Raw genomic sequence first — 24326 nt, forward strand, 5'->3', positions numbered from 1 at the left:
CTGGTGATAAGCTAGTGATTGATTAAGACATTTCAAAGTGAAACTGTAAATTTGATGTTGAAAATTAAATTATTCTGATTATTCCATGAAACTTTATTATCTAAAAATATGCCCAAAACTTTTACACTATGTATAATTATTACTAATACAAATATAATCTATACAATTAATAATAATAGTTTTGAAGAATTATAATTTTAATTGAACAATACAAGAATTCATAAAAAAAGAATTTATAAATCTTTTTTATATTTGTACAACCTCTTTTCATGGTAATATCTTTTTGTTTCAGTGTGTTTTAATGTCTTGGTACCTAGCATGTGATATGCATTTTTTTATTGTCAGTGCTTGCATTATATATTTGTTATGGAAATCACCATTTTATGGTGAAATAGTCTGCGGTATCATATTTATTATTAGTTTAATTATACCATTTACAATTACATATATGGGAAACCATGACGGAAAATTAAAACTATATTTAAAGTGAGTATTCCACTGTATCTATACTTTTATCTGAATTTGTTATCATATAACAATTTTTTGTACCGATGTATACCTGTTTCTTATTTTGTTTTAGTGTAATTAAAACGTAAAATCATTATACACCAATACGTGGTAATTTCTCATTTTAATCTAACTTCTATCTATATATATATCATTATTTCAATAATATTTAAATTAAATTCAGTTATTAGTCAAATCTTCTCAAAATTTGTGGGTTTTATATAACCTCCAAAAAAAATATATAGAGAGAGAGAGAAATAGATTTTACTTAAAACATATAAAATTTATATGATTTATAAGTTTTCTATATTTCTCCATCCAAATTCATACGTTTATCATATCACAACACAAGCTTTCAGAGATTGTACATTCTGTACAGAGATTGAACAATTCTGTAAGTTATTAATTTCATCCATGAGCCTTCTATTGAGTTCAAAAAGTTGGGATCTAGCATACCTTCATCTTTGTGAAGAGTACCTTGGAGTCAACCTGTAGAGAGAATGATAAAAAATCTTCCATACAAAAAACTGATATAATCTTTATACAATCTGCAGTATTAGGTAGATTTCATAAGAAAGCTAGCTATTGTAATGGTGCCATGATTCAACTTCTGGAAAATTTCTACGTATCACTGTGTTTCACATCCCCCAGACCCCAAAACCACAGTCAGTTCAAAAGTTAAAAATATATATATATATAAAATGTTCTTTCTTTTCTTTTCAAGTTTATACATATTTATAAAACATTCAAATTATATACTTATAAGATTTTTGATGAAAAACATTTTTTTTTTTTTTTGTAAATGTATTTAATATGACAAACATAAAACTATTTATCAATATTGTTCTGCTCCGATTTTGGATACAAATTTTCAATCTTCCATTGCTTGGACAGGACAGTATTGTGGACAGAATAGAATCCACTATTTGAAGAGGGGATCTTGAAGATATCTCTGTAGGGATATCATCTACTATCCTTCCTCATCATCTAATGCCTTCCCTTATCCTTGATCTCTTCTTTTATAAGGCTTCATTAAGAGTAGTCCAGTTTCCATTTTGAGAATAAAAGGACTGTACAGCTGGTACAACTTCCACAAGCGGGTGGCTACTTGTGGATCTGTCCAGGGACTGCATAAAAAGACTAACAGCTGAAGTTCCTTCAAGGCCTCTCTATTTTCTCTTACTTTTGCGTCAATTATCCTCCTCTTGCCAGATACATCCTCTTCTCTCTATACTTTTCCTAACCCCTTTTTAGATTAGTAAAAGTTCTGAATTTTCATTCATCTATCTCTAGCTTTTTTTTCACTCATGGTAACCTTACCTCATCAGTCCTTAATAATGTAGATTTGCTACATTATTACAATCTCATTCACTCAACTATCTCTCACATACATTCTCCTGTTAAAGATCATGTCTTATACCTCATTTGGTTCCTTCTTGTCTTCTCATTCATTTCTCCATCCACAAACTGATTTCAACTCCTACTTGACAGCTTTACAGTAGTTGTCATTTTATGAAACTTGTTATGCAACTATAAATAAAAATCTGTAGTAGTAATAAAAAATTGAAATGTAGTAGAAATAATGTAGATGAACCACTGAATATAAAAATAGGAAGAATTCTGTTATTTGGGAAGTAGAATTACTTAAAATGGACGAAGCAGGAGCGATATAAAATGCCGAATATTGCAGACAAAACAAGCTTTCACTCAGAAATATAATTTTCTTTCATCAATGATTAATTTAAACGTCAGGAAAACATTTTTAAAAGTATATGTTTGGCATCGCTTTGTATGGAAGCGAAACTTGGACGATCGGAGTACCTGAGAAGAAAAGATTAGCAGCTTTTCAAATGCAGTGCTATAGGAGAATGTTAAAAATCAGATGGATGGATAAAATGACTAATGAAGAGGTGTTGTGGCAAATCGATGAGAAAAGAAGCGTTTGGAAAAATATGCCACATATTAAGGCATCCTGGAATAATCACTTTGATATTGGAGGGACAATTAGATGGAAAAATTGAACAGGCAGGCAACATTTGGAATATATAAAACAAACAAATTATTAGGGATGTAGGATGTAGAAACGACTGGCACTAGATAGGGAATCTTGGAGAGCTGCATCAAACCAGTCAAATGACTGGTTTTAAAAAAATATAAAAAATAAAAATTATGATCAACTAAAATGCATAATCAATTTATTAAAAAATATATCTGTAACATACAGAACCAACAGGTTTCTGGAGTTAAAAATTTTCAGGTTAGTAGTTTAGTCAGCAATTAATGTGATTTTAACTTTAAACATTTTAGTATACATTAAATTGTGCTGCTGTTTTGTTTTTCTGAAAAAAATAAAATTCTATGGTAAGATGAATAAACAACAGGATTACCAGTTATAATCACAAAGTTAAAGCCATTAATAATAGAATTGACTTAATTATATCATGTTGGATGACATGAACATCTAAAATAAATGTCTGCTGAAAAACAATCTCTCGTGTGCAAATCAAAGAGTACAATATATTTTGAATTTCCTGAAAAAAGGAAGTATAAAACAAAATCTCATTTAGTCATTAAAAGAAATTGGATTAAACAGACTATTGTTTATTCAACTGTTTTTCAGATCAAAATTAACTGTTTTTTGTTTTTTTTTAATTAATTTTTAATATGATGTTGAATTGAGAGTTTTCTTTTAGGATAAATATAACACTCACTCATTTTTTGCTCACTAACAAAAAAAAAAAACAAAACCACCATTCTGACAACATTTTAATCTTCTTTTTGTGTTTTAATGCCCTTCTTCCAGGTTTTTTTATCTAGGATTGTATGAATGGAATTTTGCAGGATATATAAGACCATTTGTCTTACCTGATACTAAACTGCTTAAAAAGAATGCCATGTAAAGTTTTTTTATGTATGAATGATATTATGTCTAAATGGGAATTATATCTGAATGAAAAATCAAGAGTCTGTTACATTAAATACGTTACGACCATCAATTTTTTTTTAAATCACAAATTATTTTACCATTTGATTAATTAAATAGTGGAAGATTAACCAATAGCCAAGACTAGGTAGGTAGTTGCCTAGGGCTCCCAAAAATTAAACATTCTGAAAAATATAATAATAATTAAAAAAATAATTTTTTTTCTTCAATTAAAATTTGGAAATTTAAAAAATTATATAAATGTATAAAATTAAAATAAACAAATTAATTTGATCATCAAAAAGTGTAGTCATAAAAAATGTGAGATTCCTGGGGCCTTTAAAGAAATGGAAATCAAAAATAAGAAATAAAACAAATTCAATTAATTATAAACAGAACACTTTCAGATTTTAAATTAAAATTTAATCATGGAAAACCAATTTGTCTGCACAAAAAAACAAAAATTGCTGCTACTCAAAGAGCAACTATACAACAAGAGCATTTAGATTCATTGAGTCTTCTATGCCATCAAATCAGAAACTTTACAAAAAAATTTAGTTAGATGATATGATATATTTGAAAAGTTTAGCTGTGATTATAAATAAAATCTTATTTTTAAAAAACTGAACTTAAATTTGTTTTCCTTAGTTTATAATTATTTGTTGGGAGCTGTTTAGTGTGAACCACCTAGGGGCCTGTTTGATCTTAACCTGCAACTGCTGATAATATTATCTAGCCCTTAATAATTTCTAATGTCATGAAATATTTTTTTTTAAATAATCATAACTAGAATGAATATTATTATTTACAATTCAGTTTTATTTATTAATAATTTTTTTAATTACAGATTATTAGTTAATCCATATGTGGATAAGGAATATAATTCAGTTTATATAAGATCGCATTCACGCAGTATACCATATTTAGCTGGAGTTATTATAGGCTATATTAGTCACAGAATGAAAATAGCAAAATGTACTATACCTAAGGTAAGAAAATTTGTTTGATTAGATTTAATCTATTAAAAAGAATCAAAAACAAAAAAATTATTTCTGTTCTTGGTTCTTTTATTTTTATATTCTATTTTTCATATAAAAACACTTAAGATAAATACTCATATTTTTAAGTAAATTTAATCCTTAATTATCAAATTTTGATCCGAGTGATACTTCATGTAGAAATTATTTATACACCCCATAACAAGAAACACACCAAACCACCAAATTGTTCCACTCTACAGGGTCCATCCAGTTTACTTTTCAATCTTTGTCTATCCAAATCAGTATTAAATTTATGTTATTTCTAATTTAAAATATAAAAAATCTCATAAAATGACAAACTGAGCCAAATTAAAAATTTTTTAATAACTTACTTAAAATATTTTCAGCCATTTTTATGGCCATTTTCAGGGACTGGTCCTGCTGTTCTCACACTGGTGTAAACTGAGGTTATGACAGGTTTTTTTTTTTAGGCAAACACATAATAGAAGATGATCAAAAAATATGATGAATTTAAAATATATTAATTCATCTAATAAATTGCTGTTGTATTTATCAACAACTCATAATGTTCAGATGTGTAAAAAGCTTGGTTCTTTTTATTATGAAACAAATAAACACATAAAAAAAGTATTGTTTAATGGTGTTATATTGTTTAATTTGGTGTTTTGGTTAAAGAGAAAGTGTGATTAGAACAGAAAAAGGACAACTACAAACAACTTCGCATATTTATAATTACAAATGCAATTTTTTAGTTTTATAAGAGCATTGTCAGCATTCCCAGTTCAACAGCAATATTAAGACCAAGCAAACATGAAAATTCTTACAAATACAGTTTTTTTACTCTTAAATTACTATATATAAAATAACTCAATTATAAATCACAAAATACATTTCTGATTTTACTATAAACTTTCTATTACAGCTAATAAAAATTAATACAAAATTAAAAGCGATTATATTACATTAACAAGTGAAATAACAATTACAAAATCAATGATTAACTTTATACATAATTATTTGCTTTTAATACAATCAGAAGAGAAAATTAGCTCATACTTCTATCAGTGAATTATGTCACATTGTCCCCTTTTCACAATGATCTCCAAACTCACCGAACAGCTTTCCATACTTTACCGCAGACAACACTACTTCAAAACAGAATACGCTAGTGATACACTCTTCACTTATATACTTAGCTGTTACCATACACTCACTTTGAATGCTCTTGCACATTTCATAATTAATTCACACTGAACTTCTTTATTTATCACACATTGTCTTGTATTTATTGTGGCAGTACCACTGGGCCTTGGGCCTGACCTGTAATAATAGCAGCTGACCTATACTTTTGTTCTTTTAAGTTAATGATTTCTATTGTCTAAATCTTCTAAGTTTTTCTAGAAATTCTTTCTAGAAAGAATTCCTTTGTTGTTGGTTTTTTGATTTTTCTTTTTCAATCTGTTTGTTGTTTTCGTTTTTAATTTTCTTTCTCTTTCTTATTCTGGCATTTTCCCTTACTGGAAGCTTCTCTTCCAGTAATTTAGGTTTATGCTGTAATTTTAATCGTGTATAAGTAAACACATCTTTAGAAGTTAATTTATATTTATATTTGTATAAATATTATTAAAATTTTGTAATATTTTGAAACTAAAATTAATTGTATTATTATTATTATAATAGACACACAACAACAGTAAACTATGGTCAGACATAATTCAAATCAAATGCATTTTTTAACCACATTCTAAATATATATCTGCTTAATTAGAAATATTTTTAATCGAAGAGTGCTACTACAGAGGTATTCCCTTATCCATTCCTGTTAGAGAGGGAATAAAGACAGATGTATACGACAAATGAAACATATAATGTTATCCAACCCTAAAAAATTATACCTTCACTTTGTTGACTGACAGAATGTTGAAATCATTATTCTCAGAGAAAGAATTTCTCATATAGATTCAGGTGTTTTACATCTGTCACAACTATATGAAACATTTTAACAGATAATGTAAAAAAATTAATTAATATATCTTTTTATATCGTGAAAATATGCTTTATATATATTATTTCAAATCAGAAAGGAAAATAAGTAATTCAAATAAAATAATTAAATTTTAACTATCACTTGATATTAATACAAACTATAACTACTCGCATTCCATCATAAAATAAAAATAAGACATAAATGGAGATTAAATAAAGAAAATTACAGTTTGTATTTATATTAAAATATGCATAATAAACAGAATGTATAAAAATTTTTTGAACATCTCAGCAAAAAAAAATATGAAAATTTTTTTTATATACATCTGTAAAATATCTTAAAAGGATTAATGTTGTTTTTACCTTGATATATTATCTTATCATCTAGAATTTTAATTTTAAGTAAAAGTCTTTCGTCTTTTTTTAGATTTTTATATATCCTGGAATACTATTATTTGTTATTGCGTTTGGTATACAAGCATATTGTCTAGTTCTTTATATACCTGGAAGACCTTATAGTGCTCTGGAGAATGCTATATTTTCTGCACTATTACCACTTACTTGGAGTATTGGAATTGGATGGATTATCCTTGTTTCTTATACTACTGGATTTGGTAAGAACTTTTTAATTAATAAATAATTTTTTTAATCTAATCAGTAATACCAAATTTTAGTAATTATAGCCTCCTTTTTGTTTCATCTTTTTTTAAATATGTCGATTTGTGTTAGGATTTACAAAAAACAAATTAATTGGTAAAATTGAAATAAATTGAAGGAGTTTATTATCAACAGTATGCAAGCTACATAGTATATCAGATATTGTAATGTTTTAATTATAATAATTTACACACTGATTATAAGTAAATATAGTTTCTTTCACTGAAAAAGATCACCAATAGAGAGGAGCAAGTATGTTATGGTTATGTTATTGTATTATATATTGTCATTATATTATTGTTATTATGTTATTTTATGTTATGTAATGTATATTATGGTTATGTTATTACGAGCAAGTATGTATGTAATGGATAAACAACTCTTTTTTTATTATACATTTCCTAATGAAAAGCAGGCCACGATAACTGATGCATAATTTTATAAAGAAATATAAGGTAGATAAGAGTTACAAATCATATAAGAAAAAAAAATTAATGACTTACATAGATTATTTCAAGATATAACATTATTTAACTTTTAAAATAAATTTAATAAAAACGTTGGTAATTTGTATATATTTTTCAGGTCTATTTACATGGCTGTTTGCTCAAAAAATTTATACACCTCTTAGCCGTTTAGCTTATTGTATAGTATTAATACACCCAGCCGTTCAGTTGGCACAAGTTTCATCGAATCCAACATCTGAATACCTCACTTATCCCAAAATGGTATGTTTTGTTATATCGTATTACAAAATAGCAATATTATGAAGTAATTTATATTGAAGTTAAGTTGCATGTCTTAAAAGTTGATTTTAAATCTGATTTTTATTTTTTTTTTGTTAATGTTTAGCAACGAAAATTATTAAAAAACTTTCAACTTTTTTTTGAGAGTATAAAACGCTTTCACATTATCATCACTTTCTTTATCTGTTTAGCCTCCGGATCCACTATAAGTTATTACTTCAGCTGATGATTGGGGATGATATGTATGAATGTAAATGAAGTGCAGTCTTGTACAGTATCAGGTCGACCATTCCTGAGATGTGTGGTTTATTGAAACCCAACCACCAAAGAACGCTGCTATCCACAATCTAGAATTCAAATTCATATAAAAGTAACTGCCTTTACTAGGATTCGAAATATTATAACAACAAAAAAGAAAAACCGAAATAAGATTGAAACTGAATATTAAAAAGCTTAAAACTTACACAGCTTAAAACTTAATAACACAGATAAGATATCACTAAAAATTTACTTAAAACTGATATCACAGTCGAAATCTTAACAATAAGATGCAAAATATAAAAATAAAAAATTTAAATAAAGATAAATAGAATTTAACAGTTTGAAGGGGTGTAAAAGGCCCCCTTCTCGAATAACAGAAAAATTAAAGAACATAAAAAAAACAAAATACACTAAAAAATATTGAAAAACAAAATATATATATATACAAATAACAAAAATGATTGTTTCACATGGCAAAAGCAATGTTAAATTTTATGCCGAACTAGAAAAAAGATGGACCTATGGCCCGCCGCGAGAATGTTACATGGTTTATGTTTCATTTTATATGATTTTGTTAAATATTTTTACCAATTGTATCTAAATAATGTCTACGAATTTGGCGTACCAACAACAACAAAACCTTTTATAATGAAAAGCTTCAAAATCCTGAACATTTTTAGATGTTTCCTGAGTTGTGATTTTTTCCTGAGTTAGAGCACAACACTGCTCTAACCCCAATTTTTTCCATTTTTATCCCCAAAACACAAATGTAATTTTAAATAAATCTTTCAGTAAATAGGATATTTTCCTTTGCCAGAAACTTGACCTTTGACCGTGCCAGAAATTAATAACCATGGTTTCATTTACCAAAGATCATGTGATGTCGCAACCTGTAAGCCATCAGCTACAATGCCACTTATACGTCACTGGAACCGCAATAAGACCGCTTTATGGTAGGTGTTAAATTGCAATGTATATACGATACCATTATCTCAATTCCCCTCCAAGGAAGAAGAACACTCGCCTTGTAACATGTCTGGTTGCCACACCATCACCTCTGTCCCTAGCCATTAGTGGCTTAATCGGAGGACATTTTCTTGTTCTCAAACTGATGACATTCCACTGTCATCAGTCGGTTTCGATGAGATGCCACTGATGCAAATGCCTCGAAAGACATTCACATCAGTTAATTTTGCCTTCATCAAAATTTGCCTTTTTAAAAGGCATCAGACACCTAACTCTACCACGCACTCAGAAACTGCTAAAACTAACTGCCTAACCACAGAAGGTCAAACACCCCGTGCACCTAACTCTATTACTATTCTATCACCACCTAAAACCGTATGTACCCACTTTACAATACAATTGTCAGTAATTCAGCTCAAATGTAAAAAATATTCAAAGTCCTCGTTTACTACAATTAGATGACTTCACGCACTTGTATTGACTTGTCATTCACGGAGGACGCCATATTCTGTGTGATGAGTGTAGTAACAACCAGTGGGATGGAATATGACCTGGGGATTTTCCTACACATTTCCAGATCATTTAATAATCTATGGTAGTCTTCTGCTATTTACCAACTCCAAAAAACAGATTGTACTGTAAGTGAATTGTAAGTTATGCAAAGTTACTTCAGTCACCGGGATGTGCTGTTCTGTGAGGGCGGCCATGAGGTTTGAAAGATGCTGTCTAAGGGATGTCCCCAGGGCAGCGTGTTGGGTCCATTATTGTTGGTGGTGAAGTTTGATTCTTTTCTGCGGCTGAAGTTGCCCAGCAAGTGTTCAAAAAGTGGCTTTTATGCTGACAATGGGCTCCTGCTGGTCAAAGGAACCTCGTGGTAGGAGGTAGAATGCCGAGCCACTTGGGCATGATACTTGAGCAGTGGGGTAATCAAAAAAAAATGACGTTTAGCCTGGGAAAGACCACGATCATGGTCCTAAAACCGGTGTTTGGCAGTAAGTCAGTGACCGTGTTTCGATGGCAGGCCAGTGTATAAAGTATGTTCAAGTCCAAAAGTACCTCGGGGTGTTTCTTGATAAGAAACTGCAATTTAAGAAGCACCTTGAATACGTCATGGAGATGGCCTGCAACAGCTTCGGTATTCGATGTGTGGTCAATCCTGATTGGGGCCTTAACTTTATGACCATGAGCATTCTGTATGAAGGCATGTGCAAGGCTGTTATGTGATACACGGCACCTGTTGGGCAGATAGGCTAAAATATAAAAGTTATCGGAACATATTATTAAGGGCTCAATACCTAATATTGTTAATGGTAACAGGTGGGTGGTTACCGTACTATGTCACGGGAGGCAGTTTTAGTGATTGCAGGCATGAAAATGAGAGACTTGATTGCATCTGAGAAGCAGCAGTGGTATGTTGCTAAGAAGTCAGATTAGTTGACTTTGGATAAACTTTGAGAAATTGAACAACATGGCAATACCTTGTGGCAGGCCAGCTGGGATGAGAAAGATGGTGGGCATCATTCGCATCATCTGTCTTCAAACATTGTTGGTTTGCAGGACGCCTCTTGGGTGTACCCTAAGTGCATTTTTTTAATGTTTCTTTTTATCATAATTTTTTTTTGACCTGGCTATCTCTGAACTGCTTGAACAAACTTATTTTTCTTTTGAGGCTTTAATGTTCTGCCATCTCTTAATCATAATTTTTCTTAATCTTTCTCTTTTTTCTGTTATTCTCCTGTTGTTGTTTCCTTTTTTGTCTTCAACCGCTTTAGATCGTTTTAAGATTCATGTATTTTTTTACATGAATAAATTTCCCAGTCTAAAATTTCTTCTTTTTCTCTTATTCCAGTCTCTTGGAGACACTTTCCTGTACCTAGAAGCCAATTCGTTTTACTTTTGAAATTATTAAAAAAGTTGAAAATCTTCTTTGTCAATTCTTCTAAGTACATTTTGTTTAAATGACCGTAAAGCATTATTCTTTTTTTTATTTGTTGATTATCTTTTCTCATTTTAAATAAAATTCCTTGTTTGATCTTAAAATATTCTTATTGTTATTACATTTCAGGCCTAATATTTTCTTTTTTTCACAATATTCTCTAGCGTTCCTTGATTATTTAATGTTAAATTTTTTTCCGCATAAAAATTTGCAGGGTTTTGAACCTGTAAGTCTTTAATCAAAATCTATTACTGTATTTTTTTAAATTTTTTTAGGTATGGATGATGCTTGGTGATCTCACTGTGTCATTATTATTATCCGTGATTTTATATTTATTAGTAGAAGCACCTTTTAGAACAGTATCAAAGTTATGGTTACAAAACGGTTGGAAAAGAAGGTAAGTTAATTTTTTTCTTTTATGGTAATATATTATACTACTTATTTATAAATTTTATTCACAAGTTATAAAAGAATTATTACATTATTACAGTCATATATCTGTTAATAAACATGGCTGTTTGTATGAACAATGATTAATAATATATATATATATATATATATATATAATTAATCCATCCAAGTACAGATATAAGACAACTCTTACCTTATTTGTAAATTTATATAATTTATCACAAAAGTACTTTCACGGAATCCCGCATCATCAATTATGTATAATATTTATAAAATTACATACTAAACATAAATTAAAGGATTAAAAGATTAAAATTGCTATTTCATATAAAGACTATATGAAGTCATTAAAAAAAATAAACTAAAAACAAACATTTAATATAACATGTATATGGCTAGCCAAATACTACAGTACTGTCCACACTACTGTATAGTAATATAGTACTGTACTGTTTATTTACTGTGTAAATAAATAAATATATATTATATTGATTTATTTATGTATGAACTAATTTACTAATTAATTTTTTTCTTTGTAGAGAACCTCCAAAACATTCTGATCTAGAGCAAGTACCACAGCAACAAATGAATGGTGGAAATAATGTAGGATTATCACAAATAGCTCCTGGAATACCAGTGACAATCACAAATAACATAAATAATAGTAATTATTTTAATAAAGATAATATTATAAATGGTAATAGTTAATAGGTACTATTTTTTTTTTTTGTGAGAAATATTTTGATTGTGATATTTATAATTAAATTTTTTCTTTTGTAATTTTGGTAATAATTTATTCAATCATGTCTGTTAATAAACATGGCTGTTTGTATGTACCATGATTAACAATTATTTCCCTGGCAACATAGATTTAGAGCTATGCTGCAAAAAGGAAAGTAAAGTAATCAGTCAAAAAATGAGGTATAGGTTTTTTGCATTTCTCAATGTTTTATGACCCAGGGACCCCAAAAAACAAAAAAATAAAAAAGAGTAGGGGTAATTTTTGTACAAATGTATGTTAATATGTTTGAATCTCAATAAATGTTGACTGGATAAAACAATTTTTATGAAATTTATCATACAGTCTTGTATATATTAGTAAACGTTTGGGATCAATATCTCAAGGAGTATGAGGTAGATAGTTTATTTGGTGTAAATTTTCTCAAAATTTTGCGAACATAACCCCACTTTATATTAAGTTCAGTACATGCATACAAGCATATCTAAACATTAAAAAAAATAATTACCCTCAAAATTCTTACCCTTCCCCCAAAATCAAAAATGGTATCACTTTATTTTATTGTATTTTTATTTATATTTGTCTTCCTAGTCATATTAGTAGTGCAAATGACGCAAAAAATTACTTTAGGAACAAAATTGGGGTGGGAGCGAAACAAACTTCAAAAATATCAATTTTTTTAATTTTTTAAAACTTTCATTGGTTTATTTAAACATTTAATTTTATATTACAGAAATATTTCATCATAATTCACCCCTACCCTCAATAAAGAAATCTTAGTTAATATTTTATCGGTGGTACATTTTTCACAGAATTTTTTTAGTTTCTTCCATGTACTATAGCAAATGTAGACAAATAAAAACATTTACTTGGAAATTAATTTTGGGGATGGGTGTGCAGAAAAACATAAAAAATACTGATTTTTTTTTGATTTTTTAACTTTTTTTATGTATCATTATATTTCCACAATATAAGAATTCATAAAAATGCCAGAAAGGTATAACAACTTTGATTAAAGAGGTTTTATATATTTATAAAATTATTTTGAATGATAAAACTTAAAATATGTAACACACCTGAAGGTTGTCAATATCAAATGCTGTTGAACTTGCATCCGGTAATTTATATTTATGTGTCCTCTTCAGAATATATAGACTGACGCCTAATTACTTCTTTTTTTTTGTAACAAAAAATACTAAAATCCTGAGCAGAATTTGAATCTAGAATTTTTTTTGGATAAAAGATAAAAATGCTTCTATTCTACCATGGAAATTTAACATTATAGAAATAATAGAATTTTAAAATAAATCTAGTAAAGTAGAGTTTTAGTATTTGGTATTTTAACTTATTTTTTTTATAATTACATATTTGTAACAATATTTATGATTCTATGAATTTATTTTTTAAATTCCTAGAGTAAACATCTTTTTTTTTAAGTAATATTCTTTATTCTCAGTAATTTTTTCTTATTTAGTTAATAAGAGTTGAAGATGTATGTGGAGTTAATAAAAATTCTTATATTGAAACAAAAATGAAACTTGAAAGATAATGACTGAATGAAAGTTTAAGCTTGACAGAATGTGATTTGATTTCATTTTCCGCATAGAGTTGAAAATGGAATTGTCCATAGAGTTCCATGTAGATAAAGTCATATTTGCTCCAAAATAATGTTTTTTTTTGTATAAAAAAGTGATTACTACTTTTGAAAATAAATTTCTGTTTTGAAAAAGCATGGTTACTCTTTAGTAAATTAGAAATTTATAATTATTAACATCAAAATAACTCGATGAGTAACAATGCTTATAACATTCTTTATTGGATTATAAATATTATGTAAAATATAGATTATATGGAACAAAACAGAAAAGTAAAAAAAGAGCTTAAAAAAGGACAAATAAATAAAAATATATGAATGAAAGACCAGGTTTCAACCAAAGACAGTTTTAATTATAAGAATTTTCATTTTGTTTCTTAGAAAGGTGTATGATTTATTGTTTAATATTATATTTTATTATTAAATAACCTCTGAAATAAACACAGAACTATACATTTTTTTTTGTAAATAAAAATAGAGTTGTATGTTTTTAATTTAAGTTAAATAATTGTAAATATATTCATTATTCTTTTTTAGCATGTAGGACATTAAAAAGTTTAATAAAAAAAATATTGTTTTGTATTAAAATGTTTTTTTTAATTTTTGTACCAATTATTTTCCACTTATAATTTTTAATTTTATATGCACAATTTATAAAGAGTGATTATCAAACAGAATAAAATGTTTGAAACATAAAAAAATTACATTTAAAACCTTTGAAATATAAAATAAAAAAAATATTTAATTTCAATAAGAATAAAAAAATAAAACAAAACTAAATTCATTAATAAAAGATCAAAAAAAATATTAATTTCATTACTATCATGCTTTCCTGAAAATCAATCAATTACTAATACAACCTTTAAATCTGTAAACAATATCTGTGAAGAAATATCAAAATAGAAAATTGAAGAAAAAAATGGTAATATGTTGCAAAGATTGTTTGGATTATAAAAAATAATTTACGTTTCATCATCACAAGAATTTTTTTTTCAAAATGGAATTGTCCAAGAGTTCCATGTATAATCACATCAAAAATTAATTTGTATTTGACAAGTCAATGTAGAAATGAAGATAAAATTTTTCAGGAAATATTATATTTATTTCTCAACATTTTAAAGCTGAAATATACATATGCTAGCATCCCAATCATAATCAATTTTTTTTTTATAGCTGCATCAACAATTAGTAATTATCAGTGTAATGTAACAGTATAGTAAATGTGAAATCTTGAAGTAACTCGGCCGACCGTTCGTGAGACATATAGATAATTGAACCCAATCATGATGTAGTTAATTGAATTCCAGCAATCACGATCTAGTATTCGAATCAGAATAAAAGCAACTAACTTTATTTGGATTTGGTCCTGTGAGAACTCCAACTTCGAAATCAGCTGATTTACGATGACAGGTTTCCACTAGACGAATCTGGTGGAATATCATAAGGATTAATTTCTTACAAGTTACCAAATAATTTATTCTTAATATTTTTTTTTTTTTTTTGAAAACGTATTCTATTAGAAATGAAGAATCCTATTTTTTTTAAAGTAACATACCTAAAATATTAGTAAACTATAATTTAATCTCTTCAGCCTCTATCCAAAACTATGAATTATTTTTCAGGATAAAAAACTGGGCTGGTAGATCATTAAGTGACACCCATACGTATGAATCATGTAAATTGATATTTAGAAAATTAAATATATTAATGTAACCTTGCATTTATATTTATGATTATGAGATCTTAGCTATAATGAATCCATTCTTGATGTCAGTCTTCTTTCAAGTTGTTTATATTAATAAAAAAAAAACAATATTCAGTTTACCATGTGCTAGACAATTAAACTGTTTTTATTATATGAAAACTGTACTTCAGCTTAAAAGAAAAGGACTTATTAGTAAACAAGTACCCATGCCATTATTAATAAATCGCTGAATCATTTGAAAAATCATTCTACGAATTTGTTTAAATACAATTAAACGTTTATTTTTACGGAAACCATATTACTCGGATGATTAATTTTTACATAATATTAAAACATGGATGATGAGAAAGTCAGAGAGCAAATGAATTGAGGCTTTTGAGATGAGTGTGTGGCACAGAATGATAAATGTCAGATGGCAAGACTATGTAACAAATGAAGAAGTATTAAGGAGGATCAGAGAGAACAGGAAAATGCTAATGGTGATTGAATATAGGAAAAGGAACTGGCTATTGCATTGTATGAGAAGGTTTTATTGGATGAAATAGAAGGTATGGTGAATGGAAGGACAGGAAGAGAAAAGAAGATATTTCAAATGATGAATGGGATTATAAAAAAGGGAAAATATTTGGAAACAAACAGGTTAGCAAAGGATAGAAAATGTTGGAGAAACCGCCCGGGTTGGACTAGAAGTGAATGCGACTTCCCAAATCAGCTGATTTGGAAATCGAGAGTTCCAGCGTTCAAGCCGTAGTAAAGACAGTTACTTTTTACGGATTTGAATACTAGATCGTGGATACTGGTGTTCTTTGTTGGTTGGGTTTCAATTATCTACACATTTAAGGAATGGTCCACCTGAGACTGTACAAGAATATGCTTCATTTACTCTCATACATATCATCCTCTGAAGTAATACCTGAACAGTAATACCCGGAGGCTAAACAGAAAAACAAGGTGGAGAACAGAAGTCGTAACAGTATTTTCCCTAATGGCAGAACATTAAAAATGAATGAATTAAAAACAAACCAAAAAAAAACACTCGCTTTGTCTGCATTCTATTTATCATACACATAACGCAGGTGTACTTGCAATAACTTGTAACCCAAAAAAGTCTAATTTATGAAGCACTAAAAACCTTAGAAGTTTGAATAATATCTTCAAAACTGTTCAATTTTGCATTTTTATATACCGTATTACCTGTATTTTCAATCTGGCATGGTAATTCTTATTTTTTACTTAATACTGGAAAAACTGTGTGACATATGATATCTTGCATCAACAGTTGATGGTGTTATGAGGGATTTTAACTCTTACACAGTACATCAGTTTGCGGCAGTGTGCATTTCTTTCTGACAAAATTCTATATATATATGATTAGATATTCATAAGCCTTTGCTAATTATTACATAAAAATACGTACTTATAGTATGTTTCTAAATTTCTTTTTGCGATGAGATGCATATACAAGGGGAAAAGAAAGTCCTCTGTTGAAATAAGCTACACCGTTATTTTTAAAAAGGCAGTTTATTAAACCATTGTCTAAAAATGTACCAATAGCTTTACACTGAAGTAATTTTTACTTAAACAGGTTTTATTACTTACTATCATTAAACTAAAGATAAAAGTAACGAAAAATTACGTATCTCATGTTTCTAAAATCCAATAAAAATAATGCACCTTAACAAACCAGTAAGAATACAGTGTACATTACATTTCATTGACAAAGAAATACACCATGCCATTTTAGTTGTCATCGGTCAAGTAATCATAAATATAGTGGCAGTCTGCAGGTTGACCCGCCTGTCACTTCAACTTTCACAGGTGAGCACACTTTTGTAAACTAATAGTTTTTCTCTTTTTATGAAAAAAAGGGAACATTCAATGAACTTCTGATGGATGATAATTTTATTCACAACCAAGTACTCTAATAATTTCTATTTTTATACTTGCACTCGTCACTGAAAAATACAATTCTGTTCTTTTCTTCTTAGCAATGGACTTGTAGAAAATCTCAAATACATATTGAAAAAGTTGATGCACTTAGATCACTGTCACATTCAGAAAACCAGTAACATTTTGCAAGGAGAATTCTAAGATTGTATATGGAAAAATTGTCACAATTCAGTTTTGTTTTCATGTAGCAATGGCCTGTAGTGAAGGATTGACTTTTACTTCCTAAAGATCAATACACCATATTGTACCAATTATTTTCCACATATAATTTTTAATTTTATATACACGATTTATAAAGAGTGATTATCAAACAGAATAAAATGTTTGAAACATAAAAAAATTACATTTATAACCTTTGAAATATAAAATAAAAAAAAATATTTAATTTCAATAACAATAAAAAAATAAGACAAAACCTAAAATACTAGTAAACTATAATTTAATCTCTTCAGCTTCTATCCAAAACTATGAATTATTTTTCAGGATAAAAAACTGGGCTGGTAGATCATTAAGTGACACCCATACGTATGAATTCATGTAAATTGATATTTAGAAAATTAAATATATTAATGTAACCTTGCATTTATATTTATGATTATGAGATCTTAGCTATAATGAATCCATTCTTGATGTCAGTCTTATTTCAAGTTGTTTATATTAATAAAAAAAAAACAATATTCAGTTTACCATGTGCTAGACAATTAAACTGTTTTTATTATATGAAAACTGTACTTCAGCTTAAAAGAAAAGGACTTATTAGTAAACAAGTACCCATGCCATTATTAATAAATCGCTGAATCATTTGAAAAATCATTCTACGAATTTGTTTAAATACAATTAAACGTTTATTTTTACGGAAACCATATTACTCGGATGATTAATTTTTACATAATATTAAAACATGGATGATGAGAAAGTCAGAGAGCAAATGAATTGAGGCTTTTGAGATGAGTGTGTGGCACAGAATGATAAATGTCAGATGGCAAGACTATGTAACAAATGAAGAAGTATTAAGGAGGATCAGAGAGAACAGGAAAATGCTAATGGTGATTGAATATAGGAAAAGGAACTGGCTATTGCATTGTATGAGAAGGTTTTATTGGATGAAATAGAAGGTATGGTGAATGGAAGGACAGGAAGAGAAAAGAAGATATTTCAAATGATGAATGGGATTATAAAAAAGGGAAAATATTTGGAAACAAACAGGTTAGCAAAGGATAGAAAATGTTGGAGAAACCGCCCGGGTTGGACTAGAAGTGAATGCGACTTTCCAAATCAGCTGATTTGGAAATCGAGAGTTCCAGCGTTCAAGCCGTAGTAAAGACAGTTACTTTTTACGGATTTGAATACTAGATCGTGGATACTGGTGTTCTTTGTTGGTTGGGTTTCAATTATCTACACATTTAAGGAATGGTCCACCTGAGACTGTACAAGAATATGCTTCATTTACTCTCATACATATCATCCTCTGAAGTAATACCTGAACAGTAACACCCGGAGGCTAAACAGAAAAACAAGGTGGAGAACAGAAGTCGTAACAGTATTTTCCCTAATGGCAGAACATTAAAAATGAATGAATTAAAAACAAACCAAAAAAAAACAATCGCTTTGTCTGCATTCTATTTATCATACACATAACGCAGGTGTACTTGCAATAACTTGTAACCCAAAAAAGTCTAATTTATGAAGCACTAAAAACCTTAGAAGTTTGAATAATATCTTCAAAACTGTTCAATTTTGCATTTTTATATAACGTATTACCTGTATTTTCAATCTGGCATGGTAATTCTTATTTTTTACTTAATACTGGAAAAACTGTGTGACATATGATATCTTGCATCAACAGTTGATGTTGTTATGAGGGATTTTAAGTCTTACACAGTACATCAGTTTCATCAGTTTGCGGCAGTGTGCATTTCTTTCTGACAAAATTCTATATATATATGATTAGATATTCATAAGCCTTTGCTAATTTACCAATTATTATTTATATTATTTAATTATTATTTATTTGCTAAATTTACCAATAGCTTTACACTGAAGTAATTTTTACTTAAACAGGTGTTTATTACTTACTATCATTAAACTAAAGATAAAAGTAACGAAAAATTACGTATCTCATGTTTCTAAAATCCAATAAAAATAATGCACGTTAACAAACCAGTAAGAATACAGTGTACCTTACATTTCATTGACAAAGAAATACACCATGCCATTTTAGTTTAGTTGTCATCGGTCAAGTAATCATAAATATAGTGGCAGTCTGCAGGTTGACCCGCCTGTCACTTCAACTTTCACAGGTGAGCACACTTTTGTAAACTAATAGTTTTTATCTTTTTATGAAAAACAGAGAACATTCAATGAACTTCTGATGGATGATAATTTTATTCACAACCAAGTACTCTAATAATTTCTATTTTTATACTTGCACTCGTCACTGAAAAATACAATTCTGTTCTTTTCTTCTTAGCAATGGACTTGTTGAAAATCTCAAATACATATTGAAAAAGTTGATGCACTTAGATCACTGTCACATTCAGAAAACCAGTAACATTTTGCACGGTGAATTCTAAGATTGTGTATGGAAAAATTGTCACAATTCAGTTTTGTTTTCATGTAGCAATGGCCTGTAGTGAAGGTTTGACTTTTACTTCCTAATGATCAATACACAGAGACATCCGCTTACCTTCTTGTACTAAAAATTTGTCTTATCTTTTTCTTGATGTGCCCTTTCTTTTTAACTATCTTGCTGGGCCCATTCTTCCTCAAATAGTTTATTCACTTCATTCTGGCAGTAGATATCACACTTATCTTTTCATTTCATACAGGGAAGATGTTTCTCATAAAACATTTCTGGAAAACACTTTCTTGAGGGGACAATTTACCTCCTTTTCTTGGCAGAATTACTGATACGTATTGTACAAATGCTGTACAGAACTAACTCTTCAAAATATAACTTGGATGACTCTTTTCAACAATAGTTTAGGCAGTGCATCAAAATTGTCATTTAACATTTTTCCTTTCACTTGTCCATGTTTTTTTATTTCACATTTACCACTACACCATGTTCAGCCTTAATATATACATTAAATTTCACCTATACTACTACTTAATGTTAACAATAATTTTTTCTTGCATATATTAATTATTCCTGTAGGAGTAGGTAATTGATAATGCAATGTATCTTGCCTTTATCAGTCGTCATCTTTTGTCTAACACCTTTTTGGAAGAACACTTCTGACATTAATTACAACAAATACTTTACTATGGTTCCAGCCAGTGTCATTACAGAATTTAACAAATATATTTTTTCCATTTCTCCTTCTATTAATTTGCTACATTCTCTATTATCCAACTTTTTACGAAATACAGAATCTCACTTCTTTCCTAATGTAGGTACACTTTTTTCTTGGAGTATTATGGAATGGATTCTTAATTTCGTTTGTTCTTGAATAATAATCAAGATATGCTTTCCCTTCTAACCTTAACATTTTTGTTTTGTTTTGCTTCCAGTTATTTTGATAAGCTTTACGTTCCTATTTCCTCACTTCAGATATATTTTCCCTATTGTCTATATATTAGGGAGTTTCATCAACAAATTCCACAGGAATATAATCAGGATCAGACCTCATACCGTCAATTTCATCTTCAACAGAATTCAAGTTGTTAAATTTAGAATTCACAAATTCATTATTACTATCATTACAATCATGATTAACAGTAACAGTTTCAATAGTTGCATTACAATTTATTGTGATGCAAGTATTGAATTTATTTCCGAAGACATCTGCAGTTAACTGAAGTCGAGCCCTCCGACTTCATTGGATACTTATCACGATTATGTCTTTCATACCCAAAGTGAAAGCACACTACCACCAGATGTATAAAAAGGTCAGCTCGTCTCCAAATTGGGAGCACTTGTAACAACGATAAACATCTATATATATTGTTTGGGCCTTAACACGAAGTGATATCAGTAAACAACCTGGCCACAGATTGGAGGCCATAAAATGGTACATAACTCACGTGAAATACAACATGGTAACGCTCTGCTTGGCATCTATCTGTCTTGAACAACAGTTGACAATCAACCTTGAAGGCCATTTGAGTATTCCACTCATGTATGAACGACAATAACTCTTCCTCAAATAAACGTCTATCAATATCATACACGATGACATTTGGAAGCCGATTCTTTCATGTGGGTTTTACTTACATCGAGGTTGTCAGAAATAACTTTATGTCTAAATCATCGGCAACGACAGCTGTCTTCTTCTTTTTTGTGTATTTCAAATTCTCAAGCTAGGTGTCTGCCAATTACCATAATTGTCAGAAATAACTTTGTCAGAAATAAATTTTATGCCAAACTAGAAAAAAGGTAACCCTATGGCCTGCCGCAAGAATGTTACATGGTTTATGTTTCATTATATATGATTTTGATAAATATTTTTACCAATTGTATCTAAATAACGTTTATGAATTTAGCGTACCAACAACAACAAAACTTTTTATAATGAAAAGCTTCAAAATTCTGAACATTTTTAGCTGTTTCTTGAGTTGTGATTTCTTAACACTGCTCTAACCCCAATTTTTACCATTTTTATCCCTCATAACACAAATGTAATTTTAAATAAATATTTCAATAAATAGGATATGTTTCTTCTGCTACAAACTTGACCTTTGACCGTGCCACAAATTAAAAACCAAAGTTTCATTTACCAAAGATCATGTGACATCGCAACCTGTATGTCATCAGCTAAAATGCCACAGTTATGCGTCACTGGTACCGCAATAAAAGCGGAAGATCGAAATGAACCGCTTTATGGCTGGTGTTAAATTGCAATGTATATACGATACCATTATCTCAATTCCCCTCCAAGGAAGAAGAACACTCGCCTTGTGACATCTCTGGTTGCCACACCATCCCCTCTGTCCCTAGTCATTAGTGGCTTAATCGGAGGACACTTTCTTGCTCTCAAACAGATCACACTCCACAGTCATTAGTCGGTTTCGATGAGATGTCACTGATGCAAATGCCTCGAAAGACATTCGCATCAGTAAATTTTGCCTTCATCAAAATTTGCCTTTTTAAAAGACATCAGAGACACCTAGCTACCACGTAGCACTCAGAAACTGCTAAAACTAACTGCCTAACCACAGAAGATCAAAGACCCCGCGCACCTAACTCTATTACCATTCTATCACAACCTAAAACCGTAATGTACCCACTTTACAATACAATTGTCAGTAATTCAGATCAAATACAAAAAATATTCAAAGTCCTTGTTTACTACAATTAGATGACTTCACGCATTTGTATTGACTTGTCATTCATGGAGGACGCCATATTCTGCGTGATGAGTGTGGTAACAACCACTGGGACGGAATATGTCGTGGGGATTTTCCTACACATTTCCAGATCATTTAATAATCTATGGTGATATTCTGCTACTTACCAACTTCAAAAAACAGATTGTACTGTAAGTGAATTGCAAGTTATGCAAAGTTACTTCAGCCACTGGGTTGTGCTGTTCTGTGAGGGCAGCCATGAGGTTCGCAAGTTGCTGTCAAAGGGATGTCCCCTGGGCAGCGTGTTGGATCCATTATTGTGAGGGGTGAAGTTTGATTCTTGAATTTGATTCTGAAGTTGTCCAGCGGGTGTTCAAAGTGGCTTATCACATAACAGCCACAGGGTGGTTAAGTGCTGACAATGGGCTCCTGCTGGTCAAAGGAAGCTCGCAGTAGGAGGTAGAACGCCGAGCCACTTGGGCTTGCAAGATGCTTGAGCAGTGGGGTAATCAACACAAAATGATGTTTAGCCCGGGAAAGACCACGATCATGGTCCTAAAAACGGTGTTTGGCAGTAAGTCAGTGTGACCGTGTTTCGATGGCAGGCCGGTGTATAAAGTATGTTCAAGTTCAAAAGTACCTCGGGATGTTTCTTGATAAGAAACTGCAATTTAAGAAGCACCTTGAATACATCACGGAGATGGCCTGCAACACCTTCTTCGGTATTCGACGTGTGGTCAATCCTGATTGGGGCCTTAATTTTAACACCATGAGCATTCTGTATAAAGGTATGTGCAATGCTGTTATGTGATACACGGCACCTGTTGGGCAGATAGGCTAAAATATAAAATTATCAGAACATATTAAGAGCTCAATACCTTTTCTTTCTTTTTCCTGTTTAGCCTCCGGTAATTACCGTTTAGATAATTCTTCAGAGGATGAATGAGGATGATATGTATGAGTGTAAATGAAGTGTTAGTCTTGTACATTCTCAGTTCGACCATTCCTGAGATGTGTGGTTAATTGAAACCCAACCACCAAAGAACACCGGTATCCACGATCTAGTATTCAAATCCATGTAAAAATATCTGGCTTTACTAGGACTTGAACGCTGTAACTCTCGACTTCCAAATCAGCTGATTTGGGAAGGCGCGTTAACCACTAGACCAACCCGGTGGGTTAAGACCTCAATACCTAATATTGTTAATGGTAACAGGTGGGTACCGTACTATGTCACGGGAGGCAGTTTTAGTGATTGCAGGCATGAAAATGAGAGACTTGATTGCATCTGAGAAGCAGCAGTGGTATTTTGCTAAGAAGTCAGATTAGTTGACTTTGAATAAACATTGAGAAATTGAACAACATGGCAATACCTTGTGGCAGGCCAGATGGGATGAGAAAGATGGTTGGCATCATTCGCATCATCTGTCTTCAAACATTGTTGGTTTGCAGGATGCCTCTTGGGTGCACCCTAAGTGCATTTTTTTAATGTTTCTTTTTATCATAATTTTTTTTTGACCTGGCTATCCTGAACTGCTTGAACAAACTTATTTTTCTTTTGAGGCTTTAATGTTCTGCCATCTCTTAGTCATAATTAATATTATGATTGTGATATTTATAATTACATTTTTTCTTTTGTAATTGTGGTAATAATT

At 29.9% G+C, this 24326-nt stretch overlaps 1 protein-coding gene across 2 annotated transcripts in view; it reads left to right on the forward strand.

Moving 5' to 3' along the window:
• The window catches only part of LOC142332313 (nose resistant to fluoxetine protein 6-like), a 155216-nt gene extending 140901 nt beyond the window's left edge, over positions 1 to 14315 (forward strand). For both annotated transcript variants that reach the window (XM_075378676.1, XM_075378678.1), the window contains 6 exons: positions 293 to 486; positions 4278 to 4419; positions 6845 to 7031; positions 7660 to 7802; positions 11259 to 11380; positions 11934 to 14315. In XM_075378676.1, the coding sequence (XP_075234791.1) occupies positions 293 to 486; positions 4278 to 4419; positions 6845 to 7031; positions 7660 to 7802; positions 11259 to 11380; positions 11934 to 12102 (957 nt within the window). In that variant the 3' untranslated portion in view covers positions 12103 to 14315. The remainder of the gene's footprint in view (positions 1 to 292; positions 487 to 4277; positions 4420 to 6844; positions 7032 to 7659; positions 7803 to 11258; positions 11381 to 11933) is intronic.
• The last annotated feature ends 10011 nt before the right edge of the window (positions 14316 to 24326 follow it).

This window comes from Lycorma delicatula, chromosome 11 (assembly GCF_047948215.1).
Source record: "Lycorma delicatula isolate Av1 chromosome 11, ASM4794821v1, whole genome shotgun sequence".
Taxonomy (NCBI): Eukaryota; Metazoa; Arthropoda; class Insecta; order Hemiptera; family Fulgoridae; genus Lycorma; species Lycorma delicatula.